At 38.2% G+C, this 27253-nt stretch overlaps 1 protein-coding gene across 9 annotated transcripts in view; it reads right to left on the bottom strand.

The window, feature by feature from the left end:
* Positions 1–27253, bottom strand: part of MTCL1 (microtubule crosslinking factor 1) — a 170586-nt gene that overhangs the window by 119894 nt on the left and 23439 nt on the right. For all 9 annotated transcript variants that reach the window (XM_020985524.2, XM_020985526.2, XM_020985528.2 and 6 more), the window contains exon 3: positions 24030–24188. In XM_020985524.2, the coding sequence (XP_020841183.1) occupies positions 24030–24188 (159 nt within the window). The remainder of the gene's footprint in view (positions 1–24029; positions 24189–27253) is intronic.

Genomic DNA, 27253 nt, shown 5'->3' with positions numbered 1-27253 from the left:
GGGCAAGTCACTTAACTCCAATTGCCTTACCCCCCAAAATAAATAAATAAATAAAATGAGCTGCAGAAGATATATTAAAGATTTTAGTATCTCTGACAATCATCTTCGGTCAATTAGATTCTAATGTGGCTATGATGAACACAAAGTTTGGTAAACAAATACATACTTCTGTGAAATTTCTGGTCATAATACTTTCATCAGCATTCTAAGAATAATTTAAAACAATTCCTAGCTTTAAGAATGGCACTAATATGGAAAATTACCAATGAATTTTTCTAAAAATAAGTACTAAAATTTCTCCCCAAACTTTTCTTCCTGTAATTGAAATGTGTTACCAATTGTGAAGATATGTAGCCAGGTGTTGAAATAAAAGCTAATACATGAACTAATAACTGAAAGTGTATGTAAAGAATTGCAAATAGTTACAGTTATGAAAAAGAGGCAGTACTCATCTGATGCACAGGCAGAAAAACAGCACACATATAACTTGACTCTAAAAAATATCAAACAAGCTTAGAAATATACCTTAGTAAAATTCATTCATTCAACATTTACTGAGCACTGACATATAAGGTATTGTCCAAGATACCATGGGAGGTGCAAAGATGCATTTTTGTTGTCATTCAGTTGTGTCTGACTCTTTGTGACCCCATTTGGGGTTTTCTTGGCAAACATAATGGAGTGGCTTGCCATATCTTTCTCTAGCTCGTTTTACATATGAGGAACTAAGGCAAACTGGGTTAAGGGACTCGCCCAGGGTCACACAGCCACTAAGTGTCTATGGTTAGTTTTGAACTCAGGAAGATGAGTCTTCCTGACTTCAGGTCTGGCACTGTACCACCTAACTGACCTTCAAAGATGCATACAATACAGCATTAACCCTGAAGGAATCTATGATAGAATTATTATAATAGCTAACATTTATGTGAAGCTTTAAGGTTTGCAAAGCATTTTACGTGTATTATCTCATTTTTGTCTTCATAACAACACTATGATTTAGGCTCTATTATTATCCCTCTTTTACAGATGAGGAAATTGAGGCTGAGAAATGATAAGTGACTTGGCCAGGGTCAGTCACTACGTGCCTGAGGAAAAATTTGAGCCCAAATCTTCAGGACTTCAAATTCACCCTCCTGTCTATTCACTACTCAACACTGCCTACCACAGTGCAAGAACTTACACACGAATAAACAATACAAGGCCATGGGCAGTAAATTCTACAAGAGCTTATTCTCAAAGACAGGCCTCTGGTCAACTTACTGAGGTTCTACAAGCCATCTCTTTGAGGAGTCCTTCTTACTAGATACAGAGGCAGAACATGTGCACAAGGGCATGAAAACTTACTATTATGTGTATGAAAAACATTACCAAGTAGCATTACCTTGGCTTTGTCAAGGGTTAAGTTTCTAAAAAGTAAAAATAAAGTGATTAGGGACACCCAGATGAATTCCATCATAAGACTATATAATAAAATTTACCTTGAAATATTCAATTCAGCTAAATTCAACAAGCATGGAAAACTGCTCAATTGAGTTTTTTCAAAGAAATCAAATAAAGTATACCTTTAGATCACATTGGCCTTGAGGTTCCCTACCCCTGCTTTAGGCAATGAAATATGAACCTTCTCATATGGTTGCATAGCCCATATCTATAATTTATACACATACCCTAACATCCTACAATTGACTGCAGAGGAAAAGATATTTTTAAAATACTAAAGTATGTTATTTTGCCCTTCAATTTGTCCCTTATAATCAGTGTAGCTCAAGAATCACAAGTCTTGTCTACACATACAGCATTTTAGCCTCTTCTGTAGAATTTTTAAAACTAGTGAAACTGATGGGGTGCTTGTGTGCTTGTGCTTGAACCCCAATTTCTCCCCAGCCTCAGAAACACTATCCCTGACAGTTTCTCCCCAGCCCAAGGACCCTGTGCCTAGCAATTACTCATGAGTGGGCCCCTACAAGACTCTTATCTCTCTCCTTGGTGCAGTTACAAACAGCATGTGAAGGAATTATTAGTTTGAACTGGCTTTGTACTAGGTCATAAGGACATTCTTACCCACTGGGCTATCTATACTACCACCCTACCTCATTATCTACATTCTGGGCTCCTCATTAACTGTATTCTAGACTTAAGACATATGTATACTCCCTACATCTATCTTGTCAAACAAGACATTGATTGATGGCAGACTGGACAACTCTCAGTTACCCTGAACTGTAGCTAACTTAGTGATGTAGCAGGCCTAAAACCACACCTCCATGTGGCCCCCCCTTGTGGGTTTTTCCCAGTGAATTCTGGGTAAAACGCCTACACAGTAGGTACAAGAAGTGCATGTTCTTTTAAGAACTGACCACTCCTTAACTACTCCTTAATTCCACCCTGAATCCCCTAGTTAGCATATTTTGGCACATGTTTTATTGTATTTTATCCTATATAAACTTTAACTGTACCTCTCTAAGGTTGCAGGAATCCTTAAGAACCCTTGCCCGATGAAAAGTGTAACAATAAACTTTTTGCCAGCTTGACTTGAAGAATGCTTGAGTCTGTGAATTCATTCCAGACGACCTCATCATCGTGTACTTCAGTCTTTGAGGGGTCACAACCTCTCAAACCGCAACAAAACTACTCATGTCATGGGTCAACTCCCTGGGTTTCTTTGTCCTATTTCCCAAAATCTTTATCTTTCTCATTTCAGGGGAGTAGAAAAAAATTACATTCCCGGGGTCTAAATGAGATGGATTGAAGCACCTAAGTGAGAGGATTAGAAGCCTAGCTCAGAAAATAAGCAGGCAGTCCTTTTCAGAGAAGTGTGTGGACTGTGGTAAACACTCACATAACCAGTACTGCATTTTAATGAGCATTCCTGTCGCCTTCCATTATGTCTGCTAGTGACCTGGAATAATACAGCTAGATACAATCAATGCATACCTTCTAAACCAGTTAGAATGCCAAGTTGTTGTTTTTTTTTTTTAAGGTGAAATAGAATTTAAGTAGGGAACAGAAAAAGAGTAGAAAGGGAGGGAGGAAGGGCTAAGGAGAATTTTATCAGTGACTGGTTCAAATTAACCTTGGAAAAACAATGGCTACTTTCATGAGTATATTTGGAACTGGCCTCTGACATGTTAGAAAACCACAATTAACAAGGAGAAAGACCATACAGTTTACTCATCTTTTCTTGCTTCTCTGGTCCTGAATATAAAATTCAAGATTAGGTTAATTTACTGGAGAAATGGTAAGATGCAACAAATAGTTTTCCTTCTAGGGAGTCAGTCCATTTAGTGGCAGAAAATTTTTAAAAATGTGAGCAGCCAATAGTTTGAGAATTTCTATACATATCTGAGATTGTCTATGCCAAGCCATTCCTTGGGGATACTCTATGCAAAACTCCTTCTCCTTTCTTTTGAGGTGACCCTGAAACTTGACCTTTCACTGGGCTGCCCACCACTCTATTCATCTCCAGACTCATTTATCAATCTCTAAAATTCCATTTACAGTCACAGAGAAGCTTGAATACAAACTATCTTACAATGCACAGGCAGCAGGCATGCCTAAAGGGAGTTAATCTTTGGCATACACTTTAATCATCTCTTTCACCTCCTAAACAAGTACAGTGGCACAACAAACAGCTTGTTTAAAAGTTACCCCAAACATGGCTGTTCTCTAATCATCCCCAAAAAACAAAGACCCAAACTTCTGCATATTCATTTTGAAATACTCTCCACAAAAAGGGTTCCTCAAAAAGCTGAGAACAATGGCAAAACTTGGACTGTGCTCTTTCTGATCGTGTCTGCTCCTTTTTCCAAAGCCTTTTATGGAATTTGGCCTTACTACATCATAGAGGCAACTAGGTGACACAGTGGATATAGAGCACTGGGGCTAGAGGCAGGAACACCTGAGTTCAAATCTGACCTCAGACACTTAGCATCTGTGGGACCCTGGGCAAGTCACTTAACCCTATTTGCCTCAGTTTCCTCATCTGAAAAATGAGCTGGAGAAGGAAATGGCAAGTCATTCCAGTACCTTTGCCAAGAAAACCCTAAATGGGATCACAAAGAGTGAAATATGACTGAACACACATACATCGTAGTGTATTTGAAAATATTTTTGTATTTGCATATGTATTTTATAGTCTTTTTAAGATGATAAGCTTTTTGAGGGAAGAATCTGCATCTTATTTATCTTCATATTCCCTATGGTGCTGATCACAGTAACATTTGGTATTATGCTTTAAGGTTTACAAAATACTTTTCATTTGAACTTAGGAGTCTCTTAATCAACATTTGCTAAATGAATGAAAACATTCTAGCACCCATCTGCTTTTTTTTTCAAACTGCAGCACCATCGCTTTCACTCATATTTAGCTTCTGATTCACTACGTCTCCTGAATCACTTTTTTTCCTGACACCCATATACAAAGCATATTTTTAAAAAATTTAATTTATTTTTTGGTTATACTTTAAACCCAAACTGTCTCCCTCCCTCCCTCCCCACTCTGCATTACAGAAGACCACCATTTGACTGAGATTTATAAATATATGTAAAACCATACAACGTATTTCTATTTAACAGTTCTTTTTCTGGAGGTGGATAGCATCTTCCTTCATAGGTCCTTTATAGTTGATTTTAGTATTTATAGTACTCAGAATAGCCTGGTTGTTCACAATATTATCGTTACTATATCCAAAGTTCCCTTGGTTCACTTTACTTTTCATTCTTTCATGCAAGTCTTCCAATGTATTTCTAAAATCAACCTGCTCATCATTTCTTACAGTACAGTCATATTCCATCACAATCATATACCACAACTTCTTTAGCCATTTCCCTATTGATGAGCATCCTCTCAATTTCCAGTTCTTTGCCACCACAAAAGAGCTGCTGTAAATATTCTAAAACATACAGGTTCTTTTCCTTTTTCCTTGATCACTTTGGGAAACAGATCTAATAGTGTTATTGCTGGGTCAAGGGGTACACACAGTTTTATAATATACAAAGCATATTTAACCTAAACCTGGAGCCTGAGGACAGTCCTCTCTTCCACTACACAAAGAAAATTTTCTTGCTAAAAACACATAACAACATTATTTAAATTTGATGTGAAGACTAGAAAAATAGTCTATAGTTGACTATTCATTAAATTAGAGCAAATGCCAATATTTTGGCTGTTCAGACTTACTGGCTTTAACTCATTTACTTTAGGTATCTAAATTTTAAGATTTTGTGATCTTAAACATGAAATCTAAACTGATTCTGAAACCTGATTCACATGTGTATTTAAGCATTCTTCCCCATATTTGTTGCTATACTGGCAACCAGTAATGGAAGGAGCTAATAGTGCAGGGCATATTGGAAAGAGAACACTGGAATGGAGTCAGGACAACCAGGGTTCAAATCCTTATTTTGCTACTTACTACTTGTGAAGTCTTGGTCAGATTACTTAACCTTTCCCATGTCTTTAAAATAAGGGAGTTAGACTTGATGAGTAGATGACCTCTAATGTCCCTTCCAGATCCAAACCTATGCTCCTAGGATTCTGTGACTATAAATGATTCATTTGTAGGCATTCTCCTAAATTACTGACATAAATTTTACTGTGAAGTGGGATGGGATATGTGCAGAGACATGGGCAGGGGGCAGGAGGTGGAGGGAGAGATTAAGAAGAAAGGGAAGGAGGAATTTTCCAGATTTGCTGGGACAATATAATGCTTATGTCCCAGGGTACAAGCTAAATGAACAAACCCCCAAAGTCCAAGTCACTTATTGACATTGGTGTCAAGTGGCCATTACACATCGATAACAACATTGATTTGTTCATCAGGGCTAAACCAGGATACTTTTTTCCTAGTCCCGGGTGGAATGGAAGGATAGGTTCCTATCTGCTAGTCTTTATGTTTACTTAACTCTGTAAGAACAAACTAACCACAACTTGGCCCAAGCAGACTTCTCAAAAAAAAAAAAGATTTCTCTTCTACAAACAGAGCTACAAAAATGTTCCTACCCTTTGACCCAATGTTCTCACTACTAGAATTATATTCTAAGAAAGTTATTGATGGGAAAAAAGATTTATCAATACAAAAATGTTCTTAGCAATGGGACTTTTTACAACCTGAAAATAAACTGTATCCAGCTTTTGGGGAATGATTGAACAACCTATAGTATATGAACAGAATATTATCAAGGTCTAAGGTATTATAAATATGGAAAATATACAGAAATAATGGGAAGATATATATCAAATGATACATAGCGAAGAAAGCAATATATATATATATGTATATATTACAAGTAATGTAGCTAAAAACAATAACAGAAGCCAAATCATATAGAGAAAAAAAGTCAGAAGGAGTCAAGGAAGCAAATAGGACAATTTTGTGACAACCTTGTTAAGAACAAGCATTTATTGAGCACTTATTATGTGTCAGGCACTCTACTAAGTACTAGGGATGCAAAGAAGGGCAAACACATTATCCCTGTCCTCAAGAAACTTATATTCTAATGGGAGAGACAATATGCAAATAACTATGTACACACAAGATATATGAAATGCAAGGTAATCTCTAAAGAAAGGCACTAGAACCGTGAGGTAGGGAGGAGGACCAGAAAAGGCCCTTTTGCAGGAGGTGAGGTTGAGCATCGAAGGCAGCCAGGGAACCCAGGAGGAGAGAAGAAGAGGAAGAGCATTCCAGGCAGTGAAAAGGTACAGTGTCAGGAGATAGAGTGTATGTACAAGGTTAAAGTTGTTTTTTAAAAATTTTTTGTTAAATACACTGTAAATTATGGAGGTACATAGATACGTGTATCAACATTTCTAATTAAATTTTCTTTTGTTTTCCTTTTCATTTACTTTTGCTTTTTTTTGTACATTTGAAAACCTCTATTTGTCAAAATAAAATAAAAATAAACAAATACTAAGGATTCCTGAATCCATGCCTACTTGTGGTTCCTCAGTGAGGTTTACAGGACTAGCAGGCCCAATTATGTTGCACACTTAGTCAAAGTAATAGAAGAATTTGGAGTGCATGGGGATCCTACGTGCAGCCTTACTTGTAAATAATAGGAAAATTTCTTTATTGAAGAGATGGTTTGTGAGTCCTTGTTGATCATTATGAGCCAGTATGAGTTGATCAAGAACTAGCCATTTCAGAACAATTTCTTATCCTCTTTATGACATTGTGCCTAGCAAGAAGCCCAGGGGAAGGCCATAATTTCAGGGAAGTATCTAAAAACTAACCTTGTGCACAAGGATATGGTGGTTTGGATTATAGATGGATTTGACCTGGGAGAATGACAGGGACCCAAGAGGGGATTTTGTCAGTCTAGAGAGAGAACTCTAGTGAATTTTTTTTAAAGCTAGCTTTAAGGTTTGCAAAGCACTTCACAAATATTATCTCATTTTTATCCTCACAACAACCCTGAGAGGAAAAGACTATTGATAATAATATAATAATAATTTTAGCCAATCTGATAGGTATAAAATGATATCTCAGGGTTGTTTTAGTTTGCATTTCTCTAACCAATAATGATTTAGAACATTGTTTTTGTATGACCATAAATTGTTTTGATCTCTTCATTGGAAAACTGCCTATTCATAACCTTTGGCCATTTATCCATTGGGGAATGACTCATATTCTTATAGGTTTGACAAAGCATAACAGTTAATATGTCTATAGTACCTATTATGTGCCAGGCACTGTGCTAAGCATTTTATAATTATTATTTAAGTTGATGCTCACCATGACCAACAATCATGCAAGGTAGGTGCTATTATTATCATCACCATTTTACAGTTGAGGAAGTCAAGGCAGAGAAAGTTAAGTGATTGTCCAGGGTCACACAGCTAAGTATCTGAGGCCAAATTTGAACTCAGATCCTCCTGACTCTAAGCCCAGCACTCTTATGCAGTGCACCACCTAGCTGCCTCTAAAATGTATCATTGGCTCTGCTCTAGTTACTATTTTTATCAGTGCCTAAGATGAATCATAGATAATACACTTATCAAAACTATTCAGAGGACAGAGCTAGGTGGGATAACAAATGCACCAGATGATGAATTGGGATCCCAAAAGCTTTCTATGGACTGGAACAATGGGTGAAACTAAAGATAAAATTTAATAGGAATGAGTTAGAAATTCTACAATTGGATTCAAAAATTCTCCACACATAGTAAAGATTGTGACAGAAGTGGCTTTCTAAGATTCCAGCCAAAAAGACTTGGCCACTTTCAGCCGGCTTCAAGTTTATGACTATGAACAGCTAATGTGATCTGAGGCTGTTTTGACAGAGGAGGTGAGGTTTTCAGGCTCAACCGTGTGAGTACCGCTGTCCTCTGTCCTGATCAGAAAACATGTAGCCTACTGTGTTGAATTCTAGGTGTCACTTTCTAGCAAACAGATTGAGAAAACTGAAATGTAAGACAGTGAGGGGCAGCTAGGCGGCGCCATAGTGTATGGTGTCAGGCCTGGAGTCAGGAAGACTAGTCTTTCTAAGTTCAAATCTGACTTCTGGCACTTATTAGCTATATGACCTTAGGCAAGTCACTTAAACCTGTTTGCCTCCGTTTCCTCATCTGTAAATGACCTGAGAAGGAAATGGCAAATCATTCCACTGTCTTCAGGTGTTCAAAGGGTTATCTCATGGAAGGGGGATTTCATTTGTTTTATTTGGCCCTAGAGCACAGAATAAAAACCAGTAGGTTAGAAGCAAGTTTTTGCCTTTTTTTTTTAACTGTTAGGAAATTTCCTTAACAGAGCTGTCAAATATGGAAACGTGCTGGCTCCATAGGTACTCAGTTCCTATCCACTGGAGATCTTCCAATGGATGCTACATTGTTGTTGTGGCTTGTTCTGCATTCTCAGAGAGGGCCCTTGTTAGATGTGTTGCACAGGGGTACTACTACATAAATATAGGTTAGACTAGATGACCTTTGAGGTCCTGTCCAGCTCTGAAAGTCTACAGTTCTTTGAAGTAAAGGAGTTTAGGGTGGTCCACTATGACCTGCAGGGTCACAAGCTAAATGCACGTAAAAAGACTAAAAATGTTTAGAGTTACTGTTCTTAAAAAAATAAATAAAGGAAATTTTAAAATCCTATCAAATGAGATGTTAAAGAGAAATCATCTAATTTCAAATAAAATTCGTGATAATTCAAAGAATAATGCTTCCCTAATCTATATATAAAACCCACATTGAAAGCCTTTGATCATTCTGGGTTATTTCAGACCAGTTATGTGCTATTTGAACCAGTTATAAAATAGCATCTCCAGAATTCTCCACAAGTGATCTTGATCACTAATTCTTGTTGTTTTTTTTTAAGTGGAGGTGATTAAGAACTTGAAGATTTTTTTTCACTCCCACTCCCTTATATGGCTTTGTGACCACCAAAGAGCCAACACACAGCTCTGATCAAAGTGTCTTCTCCACTCTGACAATCTGCCCTGCATCCCTTTGACCAGAGTTCCAGATGTCAGAAGAGGGATGTAGTTGTAATGGAAACACAACTGATGTTTGTTTATTGCCAACCAGCCAGAGAGAGATACAAAAACGCAGTGTAACTAAGATTGCTGGACTGCCAGTTCACACAAGCATCCAATGGAGGACGTTTCACATAGGCTGAATCGTATCTACATCAAATACCAATTGTGGGATGCACACACCCAGCATTTCCTAAATTCCTCCACTGGGGACAAACTGGGGTGAACACATCAAAGCTTTATGCTCATCTGCTCTGCAGGGACACCCAAGTTAGAAACCCATTGCCCCACACAAACCTCTTGGAAATAAAATAATGCATTGAAGATAAAATTAAAAAACAAGTCAATAATGACCTGAGAGAGGATTTATTCCCCGCCCCCCCCCCACCTTGGGCACATTCTAAGCCACTGAAAATAAAATGCTGTTTGATCCACTATACTACACTAAAAGTTCTGCCAGACTGTGTGACATTTCATCTGGAAGCAAAAAATATGCCTCACTGTATTTATAGTGCTAAATAACTCTCTACTTCACTAAGGAAAAACCAAAAAACAAAACTGTTCATTTGGCTTACAGATATCATACGGCTCAGCCAATGATGGCTCAATCATGAGTCAGAGACCCACATGCAGCAAGTCCTAAGAGAGGACTACTTGAGGAAGCAGCTTCTCTGTTTCTCTAATTACCACAGGTTTCCAGTTTCATGACCAACCTCACAGCGCTAAGAGAAAATCTTCATCATACCCTCAAACAAAATATGGTGCCCAAATGAGACAAGCACAAATATTCACCTGAAATGAAAGATATTTCTTAAAAACAGAGGCATAAATATTTTGATTATTTCTAACAATTCCAAATAATCCTTAAAACTTGGTCCACTCTAAGAAATGATGCAGAATGAATCAAGCAGGGCAAAAAGAAAAGCACACACACTAATTGCTACCATAGAAGAGGAAAAGCGAATTAGAATGAATAAACAAAGAACCATGAGACAGATTCAAGGGAATAACTCAAATGATGTTATGACATTTTATGGGCTGAATTTCAATTATTTAAATGTAAATAGTTACAAAGCAAGTTTAATTAATGCTATGGCTGTTCAATTAAAGGTAGTGTGCCAAAGCAGATAAGAGCCAGCTGGGGAATCAAGAAGACTTAAGTTCAAATCCTGACTCTGACACATACTACTAGCTGTCTGACCAGGACCAAGTCACTTAATCTCTCAGGACACTAGGTAACTTTCTAAAACCATGCCTTACAAAGGAGTTGCTAATCTGCATTGATGAAGGGAGTTAGTTTCTACACCAAGAGCTCTCTACACTGATAAAAATCTAAAACAAAACTGATTTTCAATATCATTTGGAGAAAAACATTAGTTCTTAACTGTTAGTTATTAAGCATCTACTCTTTGTCAGGCACTGTGCTAAGTGCTGAGGCTATAAGGAAAAACAAAATAAAACAGTCCCTGCCTTCCAAGAGCTTACATTCTATTGAGGGAAGCAACATGTACCCGTATAATTATATGCAAAGTGAATTCAAGGTATTTTCAGGAGGAAGACTAGTAGATGGAGGTGGCATGTGAGCTGTCCTTCAACCACAGGTTCCCAAAGTGGGTGATACCTCCCCCCTTGGGGGGCGCTGGAATGATTCGGGGGGGGTGGTAGTAACCTCAGGTGCAATTGGTGGGCATTAAATAAAAATAAGGGAGTGGTAGAACCATAAGGAAAGAAAAGAAGATAAGAAAATTTTGGAAAACCTTTCATACATGTTTCTTCTGCTGTGTAACAGAGTTAAATCATAGTGATTACATTATTTTCCAAATAAACACACAAAATGCAAGTTATAACTAATCAGTGACCAAGTCTGCTGTGCATTGTCGGGAAGTCTAGCATGTATTGGCAGGAATATGTGTGTATAATGACTTGCTTACAGTATGATACTATGACGCAATTTTGCATCATCAAAATTTCAGTGCAAGAAAAAATTGCCACAAATGTACAATAAATTATTAAATTTAAGATGCACCATTTAAATATATATATATGACACAAATTTCAGGGGAAAAACCGTTAAAGGGTTAAAGATAGTAGATTTCCAGGGTGCTGAGTACATTTTTTTTAAAGGGGGCAGTAAGCCAAATAAGTTTGGGAACCTCTGAATCAGAAGGAAGCTCAGAATTCTAAGAAGTGGAAAGTGAGGAAGAAATGCACTCCAAGAATGGGAGACAGACTGTACAAAGCATGTAGGTAGCAGATGGAATAGCATGTGTAAGGAACAGCGAGAAAACCAGTGAGACTGCATGAGAGAGAGTAATGTGTAATCATCCTGGAAAACTACAGAAGCTCTTTATCACCTAGTGACATTTTATGGGTTGAATTTCCATTTGTCATTTATAAATATATGAAGTATTATTTGTTAACTATGTTGAAAATCAGATGTAAGGAGTTTTAAATATTTAATAGTGGAGTTGGTATTTGATTGTAAAGGATCCATTTGGTGGAAATAACTGTCAGTTCTGAGAGATTATCAAGGAATAAGCACAATACTTTTTTTTATAATTTTTTTTTAAAAGAAAGCAATTTTAACACCCAGTGTCTCTCATTTAAATTTCTATGTCCCCCTCTGAATTTCCAAGCAGTGGAAACCTCAGACAATTTCTTGCCACCCTAACATATTGAATTCTTGTAGGGGAAAGCATTTGTTGGGAGAATAGGGAAACGGTTAGAATTAAACCTCTGGAGGAAATGAGTGTTGGCATACAGACCAATCAGCAGCAAATATGGGATCACCATTTCAAATGTGGTCATCCCAAATGGTAACATTACCTCTTTTGAAAGGTCAGCTGAGGTCTCTAAGGGTGCTTGTGGATGAGACAGTGAAGGAGGCTGTTGTCCATTTTCTCACAGGGGAAAACAAAGCAGCACCACACAACCAAAATGGGAAGACTCTAGGTTGATCTGAATGTCAAGGATATTGATCAACAGAAGCATTGTTACTCACTGAACAGGCCACTTTCCATGGTGACTACACTGTCTGTAATGGCTGTCAAGAAGCCAGTGCCCAGGGCAGGTCTGGAGGTTATGATTAATCCGAGCATCCAAAGGTCATGAATGACTTAGAAAATTACTCATGGAGAGAGGTCTTAAAAGGGTAATGGTTATTTAATAAAGGAAAAAAATATATGATAAAGTCCTCCTTCATTTAACAGATATTTAATTCCTTCCCACTATGTGCCAAATCCTTTGATAAAAGACTATTAGGGATGCTGAGAGGGAAGGGGAGAGGAGAATGTTACAGATTTATGAGACTAAAGACCAATGATCCGTAAGACGCTACTGCAACACTCCTCAGGTGAGGTAATAAGAGCTTGAACTGGGGATGGTGGCAATTAAATAGAAAGAAAAAGAGAAATTAAAATTGTAAAGGAGGAACTCAAAATGTTCAGGACAATCACAAAGGAATTTTTTTAACTGTCATCAACATTTTCTGAATTGTTGTTAATCTCAGAGGTAAAGTTTCCTTGACCCTGTCTATGCCCTTTTGTCTTTCTCCCTCTTTTGTCCATTTCTAATGCCCTAGAGAGAGGAATAGTGCATCTATATATATACCACAGTAAATTATTAAACTGATTCTGGCTTATGAGAAAGATTCTAAGATTTCAGAATCTTAGAATGTGAGAGTTGTAAAGAATTTTTGAGTCATTTTGCAAATGGTGAAACTGAGGTCCATGACACAATAAGTTAGTAGGAGATCCAAGATTAGAATTCTGTTATTCTGCTCTTTTCTTTATGCCTTGCTCCTGATGAATTTAGTTCTAGGTCTACTCCAATCAATCAAAAAGCACTTATTACATTCCTGTTATTATTCTAGGGTCTGATCTAGCTGCTGGGGAGATAATGACAAAAACATAATAATCCCTCCCTTCTAGGAGTTTACTTTTTAATTAGTATACATAAACATGAAAACATGTGTAGAGAGTAAATACAAAGTAATTTTGGTCAGATTGGCACTAGCAGTAGAGGGGATCAGGAAAGGTTTTACAGAGTGTAGTATATAGAAGATGGTGAATCAGATGAACCTTGTTGAAGTGAGACGTGTTCTAAGAGGCAGAGGTGAGATGTATTCCAAGAATGGGGACAGAGCCTGTGCAAAGGCACAAAGGTAGAAGATGAAACTTTGCAAACTAGGATCAGCAAGGAGGAGAATTTGGCTCTCTCATAGAAGGTTAAAGGGAGGTAAGGTACAATGAGCTTGGAAAGGCAGGCTATATTTAGATTGTGAAGGGCTTTGAATGCCAAACAGAGGAGTCTGCACTTACTCTAACAGGCAATAGGAAGTCACAGGAGCTTTTTGAACAGTGGTGTGATATAGCTCAACCTGTGTTCTAAGAATATCCATTCGGCAGCTGTTTGAAGGATGCATTGGAGAGGAGAGAGACTGGAGGCTGAGAAAACAATTACCTGTATAATCCAGGTGAGAGGTAATGAGGGATGGAACTAGAGTCATTTGGTGAACATATTAGATAAGAGAGAAATGTTGTAGAGATATAATCAAAAGACTTGGCAATTAATTGGATATGGGGGTTAAGGGAGAGTGCAACATCAAGGATGCCTTTGAGGTTATAAACTTGGGTTACCGGAAGAATGGTGGTACTTTTAACCAAAATAGGGAAGAGAGATGGGCTTTGGCAGAAAGATAATGAGTACTGCTTTGAACTAATTGAATTTAAGATGCCAATGGGATATCTAATTGGAAATTAACAAAAAGCAAGTCATTTAATCACCCTGGGCCTCAGTTTCCTCCTCTATAGAATGAGGGACAGAGGCTTAGACTAGTCAGACTCTGAGATCCCTTGATGCTCAGGGACCAGATTTGGCCTGCATGCTATAGTTTTCCCGCCTTTGCTCTATATCCATTATATATACATACATACGTACATAAATATGTATGTATGTATGTATGTGTAAGTCAACTGCATCAAAATAATAATTGGACCCATCAGAGATGGTGAGATCATGGATCATGAGAAAAGATGTAGAGAGAAAAGAGGGCCCAAGATGAAAACATTTACCCAAGTTAAGGGGGTAGGACATGAATGACGGTACTGAGCAGTAATCAGATAGGTAATTAGAGAACCAAGAGTGGAAAGCGTCATGAAAACTGAGAAAGAAGAGTATCCAATAAGAAAGGGCAAACAACAGGAATAAATGCTGTAGGAGAGGCAGTGGAGTGGTATGGTGGATAGAGCACTGAACCTGGAGTTAAGAAGACCTGAATTCAAATACAGCTTCAGATACTTACTATCTGTGTGATCATGGGACTTAACCTCTGCCCTTCCTCAGAGTCCCCATCTGTAACATGGGGATAGTTCTAGCATCTATCTCCCAGGATTGTTATAAGAATAAAATGAGATAAAATTGATAAAGCACTTTGCAAATCTTAAAGCACTATATAAATGTTAGCTATTATTATTATATTATTATTTGCATTAGAGATATCAAGGTGACTGAGGAGAGAGAAAAGGCAATTAAGATAACATTGGTAACTTTGGTAACTTTGGAAAGACCAATTTCCAAACTGCAGATGAGGTCAGAAGTCAGATTGTAGTAAACTGAAGTAAATGAGAGGTGGGGAGAATAGAAGTGAAGACAAGAGTAGGCAGTTTCTTTCTAGGACATTGGTTGTAAAAGAGAGGAGAGCCATAGAATGATAGTTTAAAAGCATCAAGTGAAGCTATTTTTAATGGTAGAAATGAACAAATGTTTATAGGCAGTAGGAGAGGAGTGATGGGAATGGGAGAGACCAGAGATGGGGGACAGGGTATGACTATAGCGGGGAGTCAATCTGCCAGATCAAAGATCCAAACAGAAGGGCCACCTCTTCGTCAGAGACTGAAGTAGAGGAGGAAAAATTAGGAGATGCTGTCAAGGGGTTCTGAGGTGTAGAGTAAAGGAGAAGAAGACGAAGTTTGAGGCAAATGGTCTCTATTTTCACAGCAAAGTATGAAACAGGAAGTATGATGTGTTCAATACATACTTCCTGGGGTAAACTGAATTTGATTCAGCACCTTTAAGAGTTCAAAGAAGAAATTCAGTCCTTTCTTTAACACATTTTCTATTGGAAGGATGGTGACTCACCCTAAGAGTGGGTCCCAAAGGGACAATGAATACTAACCAAGGGAGGAAGGTGGACCACCAAGGACCAAGCTCCAACACAGTTTCAGCCCAGGGAGCGGCTCATTCAAAGATGCCCCCTTGGCAGTGACTTGAAAGGTTGGTGTGCTCAGGTCCTGTTTTCTGACCTCTTTTTTCTCTGTCCACATTTTGTTGATGTTGTTTAAGGAAGTTGAATCCATGAATCCATGGTCCTCTAAGACAGTAGTGTCAAACTCAAATAGAAATGGATCCCCACAAGAACACATGTTGACTTAGAAAACCACAAATTAACATTATTTATGTTGTAATATATTTTTATTTATTTTGTTAATACATTTACCAATTATATCTTAATCTAGTTCAGGCACTGGGGAGTTTCGCTGCCGCAAATTTGACAGCTCTGTTCTACTATCCTCTCTGGCATAAACCTTCACTGTGCCTGCCTTCCTCTCTAGTAGGAGACAAATTCACTGTCAAATCCAGTTTGTTCTCATTCCAATCAATTCATGCACATTTCTGTGAGGTAACAGTCTTCTCTTTCTCCCAACCATATGTGTAGACAGACAGAGAACAACAAACATGCTAAATGGCTGTAAGAGATTTCCTGTGACTGCAGGAAGTGATTTCTTCAAATGCATATGCCCAGATAAATGAAAATATTCAAAAAACTTCACATAATAGCTTGAGGTAGCAGAAGGAATACTGAACTAGGAGCCAGAAGACCTGGCTTCTACCTGGGGCTCTGTTGATTTTTCTGTGTGACCTAGGGTAAACTGCTTGAGCTCTCTGGGCCTCAAGTGTATATAATATAAACTTATTCTACTGATCTCACAGGCTCATTAAAAAGATCAATAAAAGTAAAACTATTAGCTATCAAACTATTAGTAAAACTTTAGCAAAACTAAAGTGCTATACAAATGTTAAGGCAGTGTTATTAGAAAAGCCTTCAAAAATAGTTCTATTTTGGAATAGAGTTCTTTCTAAGAGAAGGGAAAAAGGGTTTTGTCACGATGCCTAAAGACAGATTGTGATAGCTTCTCTCTCTATCTCTGCTTTTCAACAGCAATGAAAATACCTTATTAGGGGCTCTCCACAGTGGCTGTATTGAAAACAAATCTCCTTTTCTCCCTAGCAACCCAAACTCATTCATTTCTAGCTTTACCATTTCAAAACATTTATGCCAAATCTTTCTGCAGCTGCTGTCCTGTTCCTAATCCTCTATGTTTTGTCTTTTTCTGCAGGACTACCTTTTCATAGCAGTTTGAATCCTGAACTACGCAGTCTGACTTTTTCTGTTGACTGGCTCAGCCCCAATTCAATCAGTCTTGTTCCTCTGCCACCCACCCCCCACTCTCAAGTCTAAACAAAATGTACGTAAAATCACACATTTTCAGGTTCAAATCACTCAGTTTTTCCTTCTGCCATTATTACTATAATGATAAAAAAAAAATTTAACTACCACACCATGCCTTTGGGGAACATTTAAACACAAGCACCCCTAGTCTTTCCCCCAATCTTTATTCACCAAGACAAACTGTTATAATCTCTTTAACACCAGCCTTTCTCTCCCAAAAGATTCTTCAAAGCCTGATCTTCACTATGACCACCGGTAAACTGTAAAGAAACCTTTACTAAAAGGATAAGCAAGGTTTTCCATTTTCAGACTATTCTTTATATGTGGCAGTGAGAGCCCTGTAACTCAGGCACAAAAGAAACAGAACTCTGGGATTCTTTTGACCATCTTTTGATGCATGCATGCATGCATGCATGCATGGATGAATTAATGAATGAAACTGGAAGGGATCTCTAGAGATTGGCTAGTTAGGTTCTCTGCCATCAGAGAGGCAAAGAACAACTATCTCCATTTTATAAATTAGGCATCTCTAAAGGTCAAGGCCATAGCCCTGGGTCACATAACTCATTTAGTAGTGAAAGGAAAAATGAACCCAAGTCTTGTGCAGACTACTACACTGCTCATTCCACTATGTGAGATGCTCAAGCTAGCTCATTTGGCAAATCATTAAGCTTTCATATGAAGCTATTTGTGCTCTTCCCTTTTGAAAAAGGTGGGTCAAACAGGGCTGCAAGAAAGATGATGAAGGACACTTCAGCCTCCAAGCAATACTATGATCATGAAATACTTGCTAGGGATACAATGCTAAAGGCACTGGAATAATTGACTTTCCTTTTGTCTAAGGCTGGGAGTGGAAGTCTTTTTTTACATTCCAGAGCCCATCATAATATAAAGGAAGCCAGGGCAGCTGAGCTGTGAGGGCAGCTGAGTCTGAGATCTAGCGGGTGGCACTTGCAGCCAATCAATAGGCCTCAGTACTGAGCCTCCCTCCTACTCCAAAGCTACCTACAGGCAAGAAATGAAAATGAGGATGAGCCAGAACCTCTGGGCTAGTGGTTGCTAGAGCCCAGAATGTTTACTGCTGTTGTAGAGCTATTTGTCTTAGAAGGAAAGAGAACAAGAGAGCCAATGAAAACAGTGGGGGCTTGGCAGTCCTGGGGGTCTTTTCAGTGTGTCCTCAAATTCTCCTATGTCATGGGTGGTCATAGGGAAGTCTTGAGTGTTGGTTTGCACTGAGGAGTTGCAGGAAGAGTTGGAGTGATGGTTGTGTCCAAAGCTCAGCAATAGCTGTGTCAATAAACATAATGGAAATGTATGCTTGAAAACTTGCAATGCACTTCACATACAGCCTTTAATTCATGTCGTACAACTGCCCCATGAGGGTGTGTTATTATCCCCATTTTACAGATGAGGAATTGAGGCTTGGAAGAGTTAGTTAAATGACTTGCCAATGGTCACAGAGTTAGTGTCAGAAGCAGAATTTGAATCCAGATCTTCCTGACTCTAGCATTCTAGTCACTACAGCATGCATCTGTCTACAATCCCTCTGTCCCTCTGTCTCCCACTGCTACCTCCCCATCTCTTTGCCGCTGTCTCCCCTGTTCTTTTGAGGGTAGTGGTGAGGAAGGGAAGGTGGTGGTGTCAAAGTTTGCAGGACCATGACAGTTAGGAACAGCAGTTAGATACCACTATGGATAATCAATGCTTATAATGTATGAGATATTCTTCACCTTTTCAAAATATCACACACATAGCATTATTAAATATGAGTGTGTGTGTTTGCAGGGGTTATATAGTAAATAAAGGGGTTTGGAATAGTAAAACACCTAGGATTCTTTTGTCCTAAGATCCTTTTGTCCTTTTGTCTTTGTTCTTCCTTTTGCCAAGACATAATTCCCCGAAATAACAAAAAAAAAATGAAGCAGTTGGCAAGGTGTTCTCCCCCGATAAGTATTTTTCCATTCACCTGTGATCAGTGCATTTTAGATCTGATACCTTCTGCTTCTAGTGGAGAAGAGAAGGCAAGTCCATGTCATGTCTTGGGAGATCTCAGGCCATCAATGTTCTCCCTCTCCTCATCATTAAAAAAGTGACCATCTTTTGGAATACTTAAGTATGGTCAACTGCTGTTAACTACACAAGTCCTTGTGGTTAACTTGAGTTCAAAGCCTACCTCAGACACTTACTAGCCGTATGACACTGGGCAAGTCACTTAACATCTGTCTGCCTCAGTTTCCTCAGTTATAAAATGGGCACTGTAATAACACCTCCCTTCTAGGGCTGTTCTGAGGATAAAATGAGATAGTATTTGTAAAGCAATTTGCAGCCTTAATGTATTATATAAATGCTATCTATCATTACCAGTGAGCTTACATGATTAATATAAACCTGCAGTACAATAGGATCTCTGAAGCTAACAGTAGCTCTGGGGATAAATGACTTATTTCATTACCATTGAATACTCTTTTCAGCTTAGTTTTTAAATGCCTGGGGAGGCAGCAGGCTGACAACATTCAATCAGAATGATAAAAGTGCGTGAGAACATCAAGGAAGGAGGAGGAGACAGATTGCCTTCATCTCTCCCCCATGTAGCTGTCCTAAACAATTGTGTTACTTTTTGAAGTTCTTGGTATTAGCCACTGTTCTGAATATTTCTGTGTCAACAACCATGGAGATCACTTCTGTTCTCTAATGATAGCTTATGATTTGATATTATTAGATGTATTGGAAAAGCATATATGCATATGTAGCTAAATCTGTATCTATCTGCATGTATATGTGCATATATATACATACATGCATATATATGGAGAAAGAAGAGGGGGAGAGAGAGAGTGAGTGAGAGAGAGAGAGAGAGAGAGAGAGAGAGAGAGAGAGAGAGAGAGAGAGAGAGAGAGAGAAAGGTAATTTCAGAGGGAAGGCCTCTTGCAGAAGTGGGTCTAGGAGGCAGAGCTGAGGAGGGAGAACATTCCAACATGGGGGACCATCAGTGGAAAGACATAGAATCAGGAACATCAACTGTCTCATGTGAGGAATGGGGAGGAAGCCAGTATAGCCAGATAGTAGAGTACATGGAGGCTGAGAAAATGTAAGAAGATTTGAAAGGAAGAAAGTCAAAAAGATCTTAAAAGGCTAGAACATTGGGATGAATGGAATAAATCAATAATTTGGTGGGAATAAATATAAAGTCTTATATTTGGGTCAAAAAATCAACTTTAAAGTATAAAATAGAGCAGGTATGGCTAGATAGCTCTTTGCCTGAAAAGCCCTAGTGAGTTTTGTGGATTACTAGCTCAATCTGAGATAAGTATGACATTACCACCAGAAAGCTAATTGATATTAGATATTAGCTTACTTTAAGAAGGGCATAGTTTCTAAGGATAACAGGGTGTTCTCTGCCATGAAAAGACTGCATGTAGAGTACTAAGTGCTGCATTTTAGGAAAGACATCAGAGTCATAACTAGATTCTCACAGTTCTCCCAATGGGATACCTAAAGGTGGTATCTAAGGAGCTAGCTAAGCTATTACTGCTCCTGTGAGCTGTTAAGGTAAATTGGAGATAAGACTAAATCAAGTAGAGTAGACTGAAAAACTGGGAGTGTAGCATTTTCAAAAGTGATAATGGTTGGGAGAGAGAAGATGACTATAAGTAAAATATTAAAATTATTTTGGAGGAGAGAGAGAATGACTTGAAATTCATAGCTGACAATAACAAAGATCCAGCTCAGATGGTATGAACTTCAAAAAAGATGTGTTGGCTAGGTGACAATGGTAAAAGGGAGGGCCAGAAAGTAAGAATAGGAGCTAGCATTGTGGTCTTCCTCCTGGAACTGTGGGTTGGGGCATATGGAGTAAGCAGCCTCAGAGAGGGTAGGAGATGTGGTGTGTTCAGAGAGATAGGTTTCAATGAGCACAAGGAAAGAGAAGAAATGGGAAAAGAAAACATATAAATACTTCAATTCAATCCCATCACTTTTCAGATGAAGAAATGGAGACCCAGAGGGGTAAAGCAACCTATTAGTTGTGTGACATTGAGCAAGTAGAAGAACCAGAATTTAGAAGGGGGACCTCTGACTCTAAACCCAGTCATTTTTCCACAGTGGAAACAGAGGGCATAGGAGGAGAAGGACTGGAGGTGAATTTGATGAATTTTTTGTGGGGTGAAAAAAAGAGGAGAGAGATAGCTAGTACATGAAACTTTAGCATGGCTGAGTGGAAAGTGTTACATGTGGAATCAGAGGACCTTAATTCAAATTCTGTCTCTATAATATACTACCTGTGTAAGTAACCCTGGGCCAAGTCACTTAACCTCTCAGTGACCCCTCCTATAATAAGAGAGTTATGTTAGATGACCTCTAAGATCTCATCCATTTCTAAATCTCTGATCCCAATTCTCCTTGCCCCACCCAGCTGATCAAACCCTATGAAGAGGCATAGATCAACAGGCCAAAGAGCCCTTGGGATGAGAGGACAGAAGAGTCTGCTCCAAACTAGTGGCAAGAGAAGAGAGACACGAAGGCCCTGGAATTCTGGGGGCGGGACAAGGGTTTGGCAAGGGGATCAAGGCGACAGTAGGCCAGTTAGGTAAGCAATGGGCACTGGCGCAGAGGGGAGGGGTAAAGAAGGGTAAAGAAGGAAGCAGTACCCCTAGAGGGATCTCAATGCTCCAACACCTCCTGTGAAATTCTGGTTCTGAAGGACACTGATTTGCTAAAGAAAATCTAGGGCAACTAGGAGAGTGAGGAAATGGAAAATCATACCACACGAGGACTATTGAAGGAATTGAAAGATATTTAGCCGAGAGAAGAAAACACTCAGGGAAGGTAAGGCAGGTATCTTCGAGTATTAAAAGCACACCCACGTGGAAAGGCAGTTAGGATTTTTTTGTTTGGCCTAAGACATCAGAACTAAGTCGTAAAGATGCAAATTTACATTTGACATCAGGAAAAACCATAACAATTAAGCCTTTAGGGTGACCACTTGTCAGTGAATTATAGGTAGAATGTTTCCCAGGTGTGGTTGGTACCTGAGATTCCCACTTTCTACACGAAGATTTTCCCAGTCCCTCTTAATTCTAGTTCCTTCTCTTGGTTGGTGATTTCCTCTATATCTTGTATCTAGCTTGTCTGTACACAGTTGTTTGCATGTTGTCTCACCAATTGATTGTGGATTCCTCAAGGGCAGAGACTTGTCTTTTGCCTCTCTTTGTATCCCTCCCTACCTCTTAGCTCAGTGCCTGGCACACAGCATGTCTTAAGAAATGCTCACTCACTGACTCACCGACTGATCTTTGTCTCACGTAAACTGAAGGGCCTGAATTTGTACACCTTTCAGTCTATTATATTCTGAATGGCTATTTCTTTTTCTGAGTAAAACTGGCGTGCAGAAGTTTGAACATCTATACAAAAAGTATAGAGAGAGTACTAATATGATTTATATCAACCAAAGACTAAAATTCAAAAGATTATATAATCCAGCCTCAAAATGCCTCTTAATATGGTGGTACCTTTTGGCAAATCTAACCAAAAGGAGAAGCTGGAAAGTAAGGTTTCAGAAACTTTAAGTGTAAAGTCAGAAATTCCAAGTCACAGGAAAAATGTCCACGGCCTCGTGGTATTTGTGGTGGTGACAGACGTAGTGGAATGATCAACAGACTAAAGGGTGAAAATGCACACTTGACAATGGAAGGAAGATTTTGGAATTAAAAATTGATTTGAAACTCAAGGTGAGCACACCAAAACTGGCTGTTGTGAACTGCCCTGGGGTTGGTCACCATTGTAAGCCTTTCTTAAAACAAATAAATGTAAGCTCTGCAGAGACTGTTTCTTTTGTGACTTGGTATCTCCAGCACCTGATACCAACAACAAAATCAATAGCAACATCAATAATAGCTACCATTTCCATAGCTCTTTAAGGTTTGCAAAGTGCTTGACGTATATTACCTCATTTGCTCTTCACTATAACCCTTTGAGGTATGTACTGTCATTCCACATTTACAGGTGAAGAAAATAAGGCTGAGAAAGATTTGATTATTTGCCCCCCAGTCACACAGCTATTAAGTGTATGAGGCAGGATGAACTTGAGGTCAGGCAATCTGTCAACTACTCCACACTTTGCACATCATGCTTAAGAAATGGTTGTTGAATTGAATCGAATTCACCGACAGTTGGCAACTTGATATTCTCAGGGCATGGGGGTGAGGGGCCAGACCTGGTTTGTGGGAATAATCATCTTAAACTAATATTGGGGGGCAGCTAGTGGAGAGAGTGGTACAGTGGAGAGAGCACTAGGCCTGGAGTCAGGAAGACCTGAGTTCAAATCCTTCCTCAGACACTTACTAGCTATGTGAACCTGGACAATTTAACCCTGTTTGCCTCAGTTTCCTCATCTATAAAATGAGCTGGGGACAGAAATGGCAAACCACTCCAGTATCTTTGCCAAGAAAACCCCAAATGAATTTTGTCAGACAAGACTTAACCACAAAAACAACCGAAAACAAAAACAACCTGATTCTCCAAACTAATAACGGAAATCCAAGGGAAAAGAAGACCGACTGCAACTGACTTTATACACAAGTCTCTTGTAACATCCATCTTCTGCAAGATGAAGAATATCCATATTTATATTATAATCAATCAACAAGCATTTATTAAGGGCTTGCCAAATGCCAGGCATACAAAGAAAAAGCAAACACAATCCTTGCCTTCGAAGAGCTTGCATTCTAATGAAAATACAGAGAATGAATAACCCATTCACTAGACCCTAAAAAACAGATCACCATCCTGTCTCCCAGGTCTCTGATCGTTATCTGAAATAGAAGGTTCCACCTTAGAACCAACTATGGATCTCTATCTATGGCACATAGTTGGCTGTAAGGTGGAACCCTCAATTTGAAAATATTTCATTTCATTTGAAAATATGAAAATATTTCATTTTGTCATTTGTCATTTGTTATTTTCAAACGGCTAAGGTGGATCAGATATTGGTAACCAAATCGATGAACCATCTCTTATCAAAAGTAAGACTCTGCCAAATGTCTTCACTTACCTCTTTCAACTTGTCCAGCTCATTTTGCAGGGCCTGTTTTGAGATTTCTACTTCAATTATCTTCTGTCGTAGAGTTTCATTTTCATCTTCGGCTTTAGCACGTTTTTCTTCCACAGTCTCAAGTTCATGGTGCAGTCTGACAGATACATCTTTGGCAACCTGTATTGAACCATGTGTATATGATGATGGTGAGATTATGAAACCTGAAGATAAGCTAAATATGTGGCCCACCCAAAAAGCTCCCAAAGAGAATGAATAAGAATTGCTTTTTACCATTGATTCAAAGCCTGAAGCTCCTAAACTTGTATTTGTATGTGCATATTTCAGTATAGTGGTTTCCTTTATAATCCTCTGTATTTTATGCATTAAAAGCCATTACGCTGAGAAAGGGTCCAGAGGCTTAACCAACTGTCAAAAAGGTTCATGGCACAAAACTGATTAATAATCCCTGTTTTGTACCAAACAGAAGAGACAGTGGAAACATTTAGATCTGAAATACCTGTTATGAAAGCCTTGAACTATTACATTGATGTACTAGGTTAGAGGTGGCACAGTGAATAGTGTTGAGCCTGGAGTCAGGAAGACATCTTTCTGAGTTTGAATCTGACCTTAGACACTTACTGGCTGTGTGACCCTGGGCAAGTCACTTATCCTTGTTTGCCTCAGTTCCACATCTATAAAATGAGCTAGAGAAGGAAATGGCAAACCACTCAAATATCTTTACCAAGAAAACCCCAAATGGGAGCATGAAGAGCCAGATACAATTGAAACTACTCAACAGCAACAATATGTTTAGAAAATGGAATACAAGATTATAGATGCTCAAAATTGGGAGGTTGTCTTCTCTAACAACTCTCAATACTACAATACTGATTCTCCAAACTAATAACAGAAATCCAAGGGAAAAGAAGACCGACTGCAACTGACTGTTTTGAGATTTCTACTTCAATTATCTTCTGTCGTAGAGTTTCAATACAATACTCTACAATACTCTCTGACATGTCATCATACTATTAAACTACCAACCTAGTCAGGATATAAAGTGACTCCCAATCAGGAATTTTTAACTTCTTTTGTGTCATGGCTGTACATCACCCTTCTTTTGGCAGTCTGGTGAAACCTATGGATCCCTTTTTATAATAATGTTTTCACATAAAATAAAATGCATAAAATTAAAAAGGAAATCAATTATACTGAAGTAAAGTTTTTAACATATTAAAAAAAGTTCATGGGCTTCAGGTTAAGAACCCCTGCTCTACAGTTAAAGATTTTTTTTTTCTGTAACCCAGTTTTATAATAGATCACACACACACACACACACACACACACACGCACACACACACACTGTTTTTTCTATGCCTTACATTTTTAGGAGAAAAGGGGTTTATTTTAAGAATAAATTAATTTTAAATTAAAATAAATTTTAGGTTTTTTTGTCCCAGAGAACAGATTATGAAATATACCTCTTTTCTCTCTGTAGAAAAGTGGGATCTACAATGAAATATTGAATACACTGTCAGCTTGCAGATTGGGGCAGAGTCAGGGTACAGGGGTGTTACTACTACCTCTTTCAATAATTCTTTCCTGATTTCCTCAATTACTACTTGCCCTATCCTCAAATCACTATGTGTGTGTATATCTATCTATTTATCTATATCTATATATCTATATATGTGTGTGTGTTTTGTATCTTACACTGTGTATATATTTTCTATCATCTACCATCTGCCTATCAATCTACTTATATCTTTTACCTTATTTAAATGTCAACATGTTCTCCTTTCCCCTCCACCCCTACAAGGTAAACTCCTTGCAGATAAGGATTACATTATTTTTATATTCATAAATATTTATTTTTGTATATGTATGTATATATGTATTTTTATATTTGTATATATTTTATGGTTATATATTTTTTGTTTATATGTGTGTATATTTTTATATTTATACATATTTATATTTGTATCTCCAGTGCTTAGCACATAATAAATGATTAATTATAAATATTTATCATTATATGTTTATAGAAAGTTATAAGGGAGGGGCCAATTTAGAAGAAAGGTAGATATTGAGAAATAGCTATGGCAGCTATCAAAAGGTATCAAAAAAACCAGAACTAAACAAAACTAGTCATTTAGACCTTGTAGGACATCCCAAAACCTCTTGGGAGAAAAAAATGTATGCATGCATGTACATATATACATTCACATACGTAATATACACAGATATGCATTTATAATTCATTAGGAATTCAAAAAGAAAATATAGATAAAAGTTCTCCATGTGTGTATAATATAAGATACTTTATATTTAAAATTAGTTGAACATTTTTACCACGCAGCAGAGAATAAGGAAGAATCTGTTTTTCTACCATAGATGGCAGAAATATAACTATGGAAATACCAATCTCCATCACATTATATTTAATGGTACTTTGATTGCTAGTGTTTTATCACTTTTAATAGAATTGAGAAGAACTTTTCCTGTTCTCATAATGAAAGGCTAAAATGACATTTCTCAGAAGTGCTCGGCTTTAAGGAGAGGCAGTACGATACATAATTAATCTTTAGATAAATGACTTGCTATGTGAGTCACTAGAGACTCTAAAGTTCAGTAGAGAGAGCAAAAGGAAACATTCTAGAATTCCATCATTTCATTCCCCTTTCTGTTCTTGGTCCCCAGAAAAACATGGATAAATTAATAATGCTTTGATTTCCTGTTCTGTGACATGGTGACCCTAAGACTCCCTCCCATGTTGTGGGAACGTCAGACTGTAGCACCATCTGGAAATGCTAAATGGCTGTGGGCATCTTTAACAAGTGACCTGAGAAATTGAACTCCTCTTTAACATACTCCAAGATTATTCCATGTGTATTCCACAGTAGATGTTCATTCATTCAACAGCTATTATGTTAAAGGCATTGTTTAGTGCCATGGTGGATACAAGGAAGAATAAGACAATGTATATGTTCCCATGGAGCAAGATGAAATATGTATCAATAGCTAAATATCTGAATTAAACTGAATTATAAAGGTAGTTTGAGGGATGAGGAAATCATTTTTTGCTTAGGGCTTTGGGAGAGGGGCAGGGGCGGAGAATGAGATTAAAGATGGCTTCGTGGAAAAAATAGCAGGTGAACTAGACATTGAAAGATGGGTAGGAAGTACACAGGCAGAGCTAGGGAGAGAAGGATATCTTAGGTGGACGGGGTGGTGTGAACCAA

The sequence above is a fragment of the Phascolarctos cinereus genome, unplaced genomic scaffold, assembly GCF_003287225.1.
Source record: "Phascolarctos cinereus isolate Bilbo 61053 unplaced genomic scaffold, phaCin_HiC Scaffold_4;HRSCAF=312, whole genome shotgun sequence".
Lineage (NCBI taxonomy): Eukaryota > Metazoa > Chordata > Mammalia > Diprotodontia > Phascolarctidae > Phascolarctos > Phascolarctos cinereus.
Note: the sequence above shows the minus strand (reverse complement) of the source record. Positions and strands in the feature narration are given on the sequence as shown.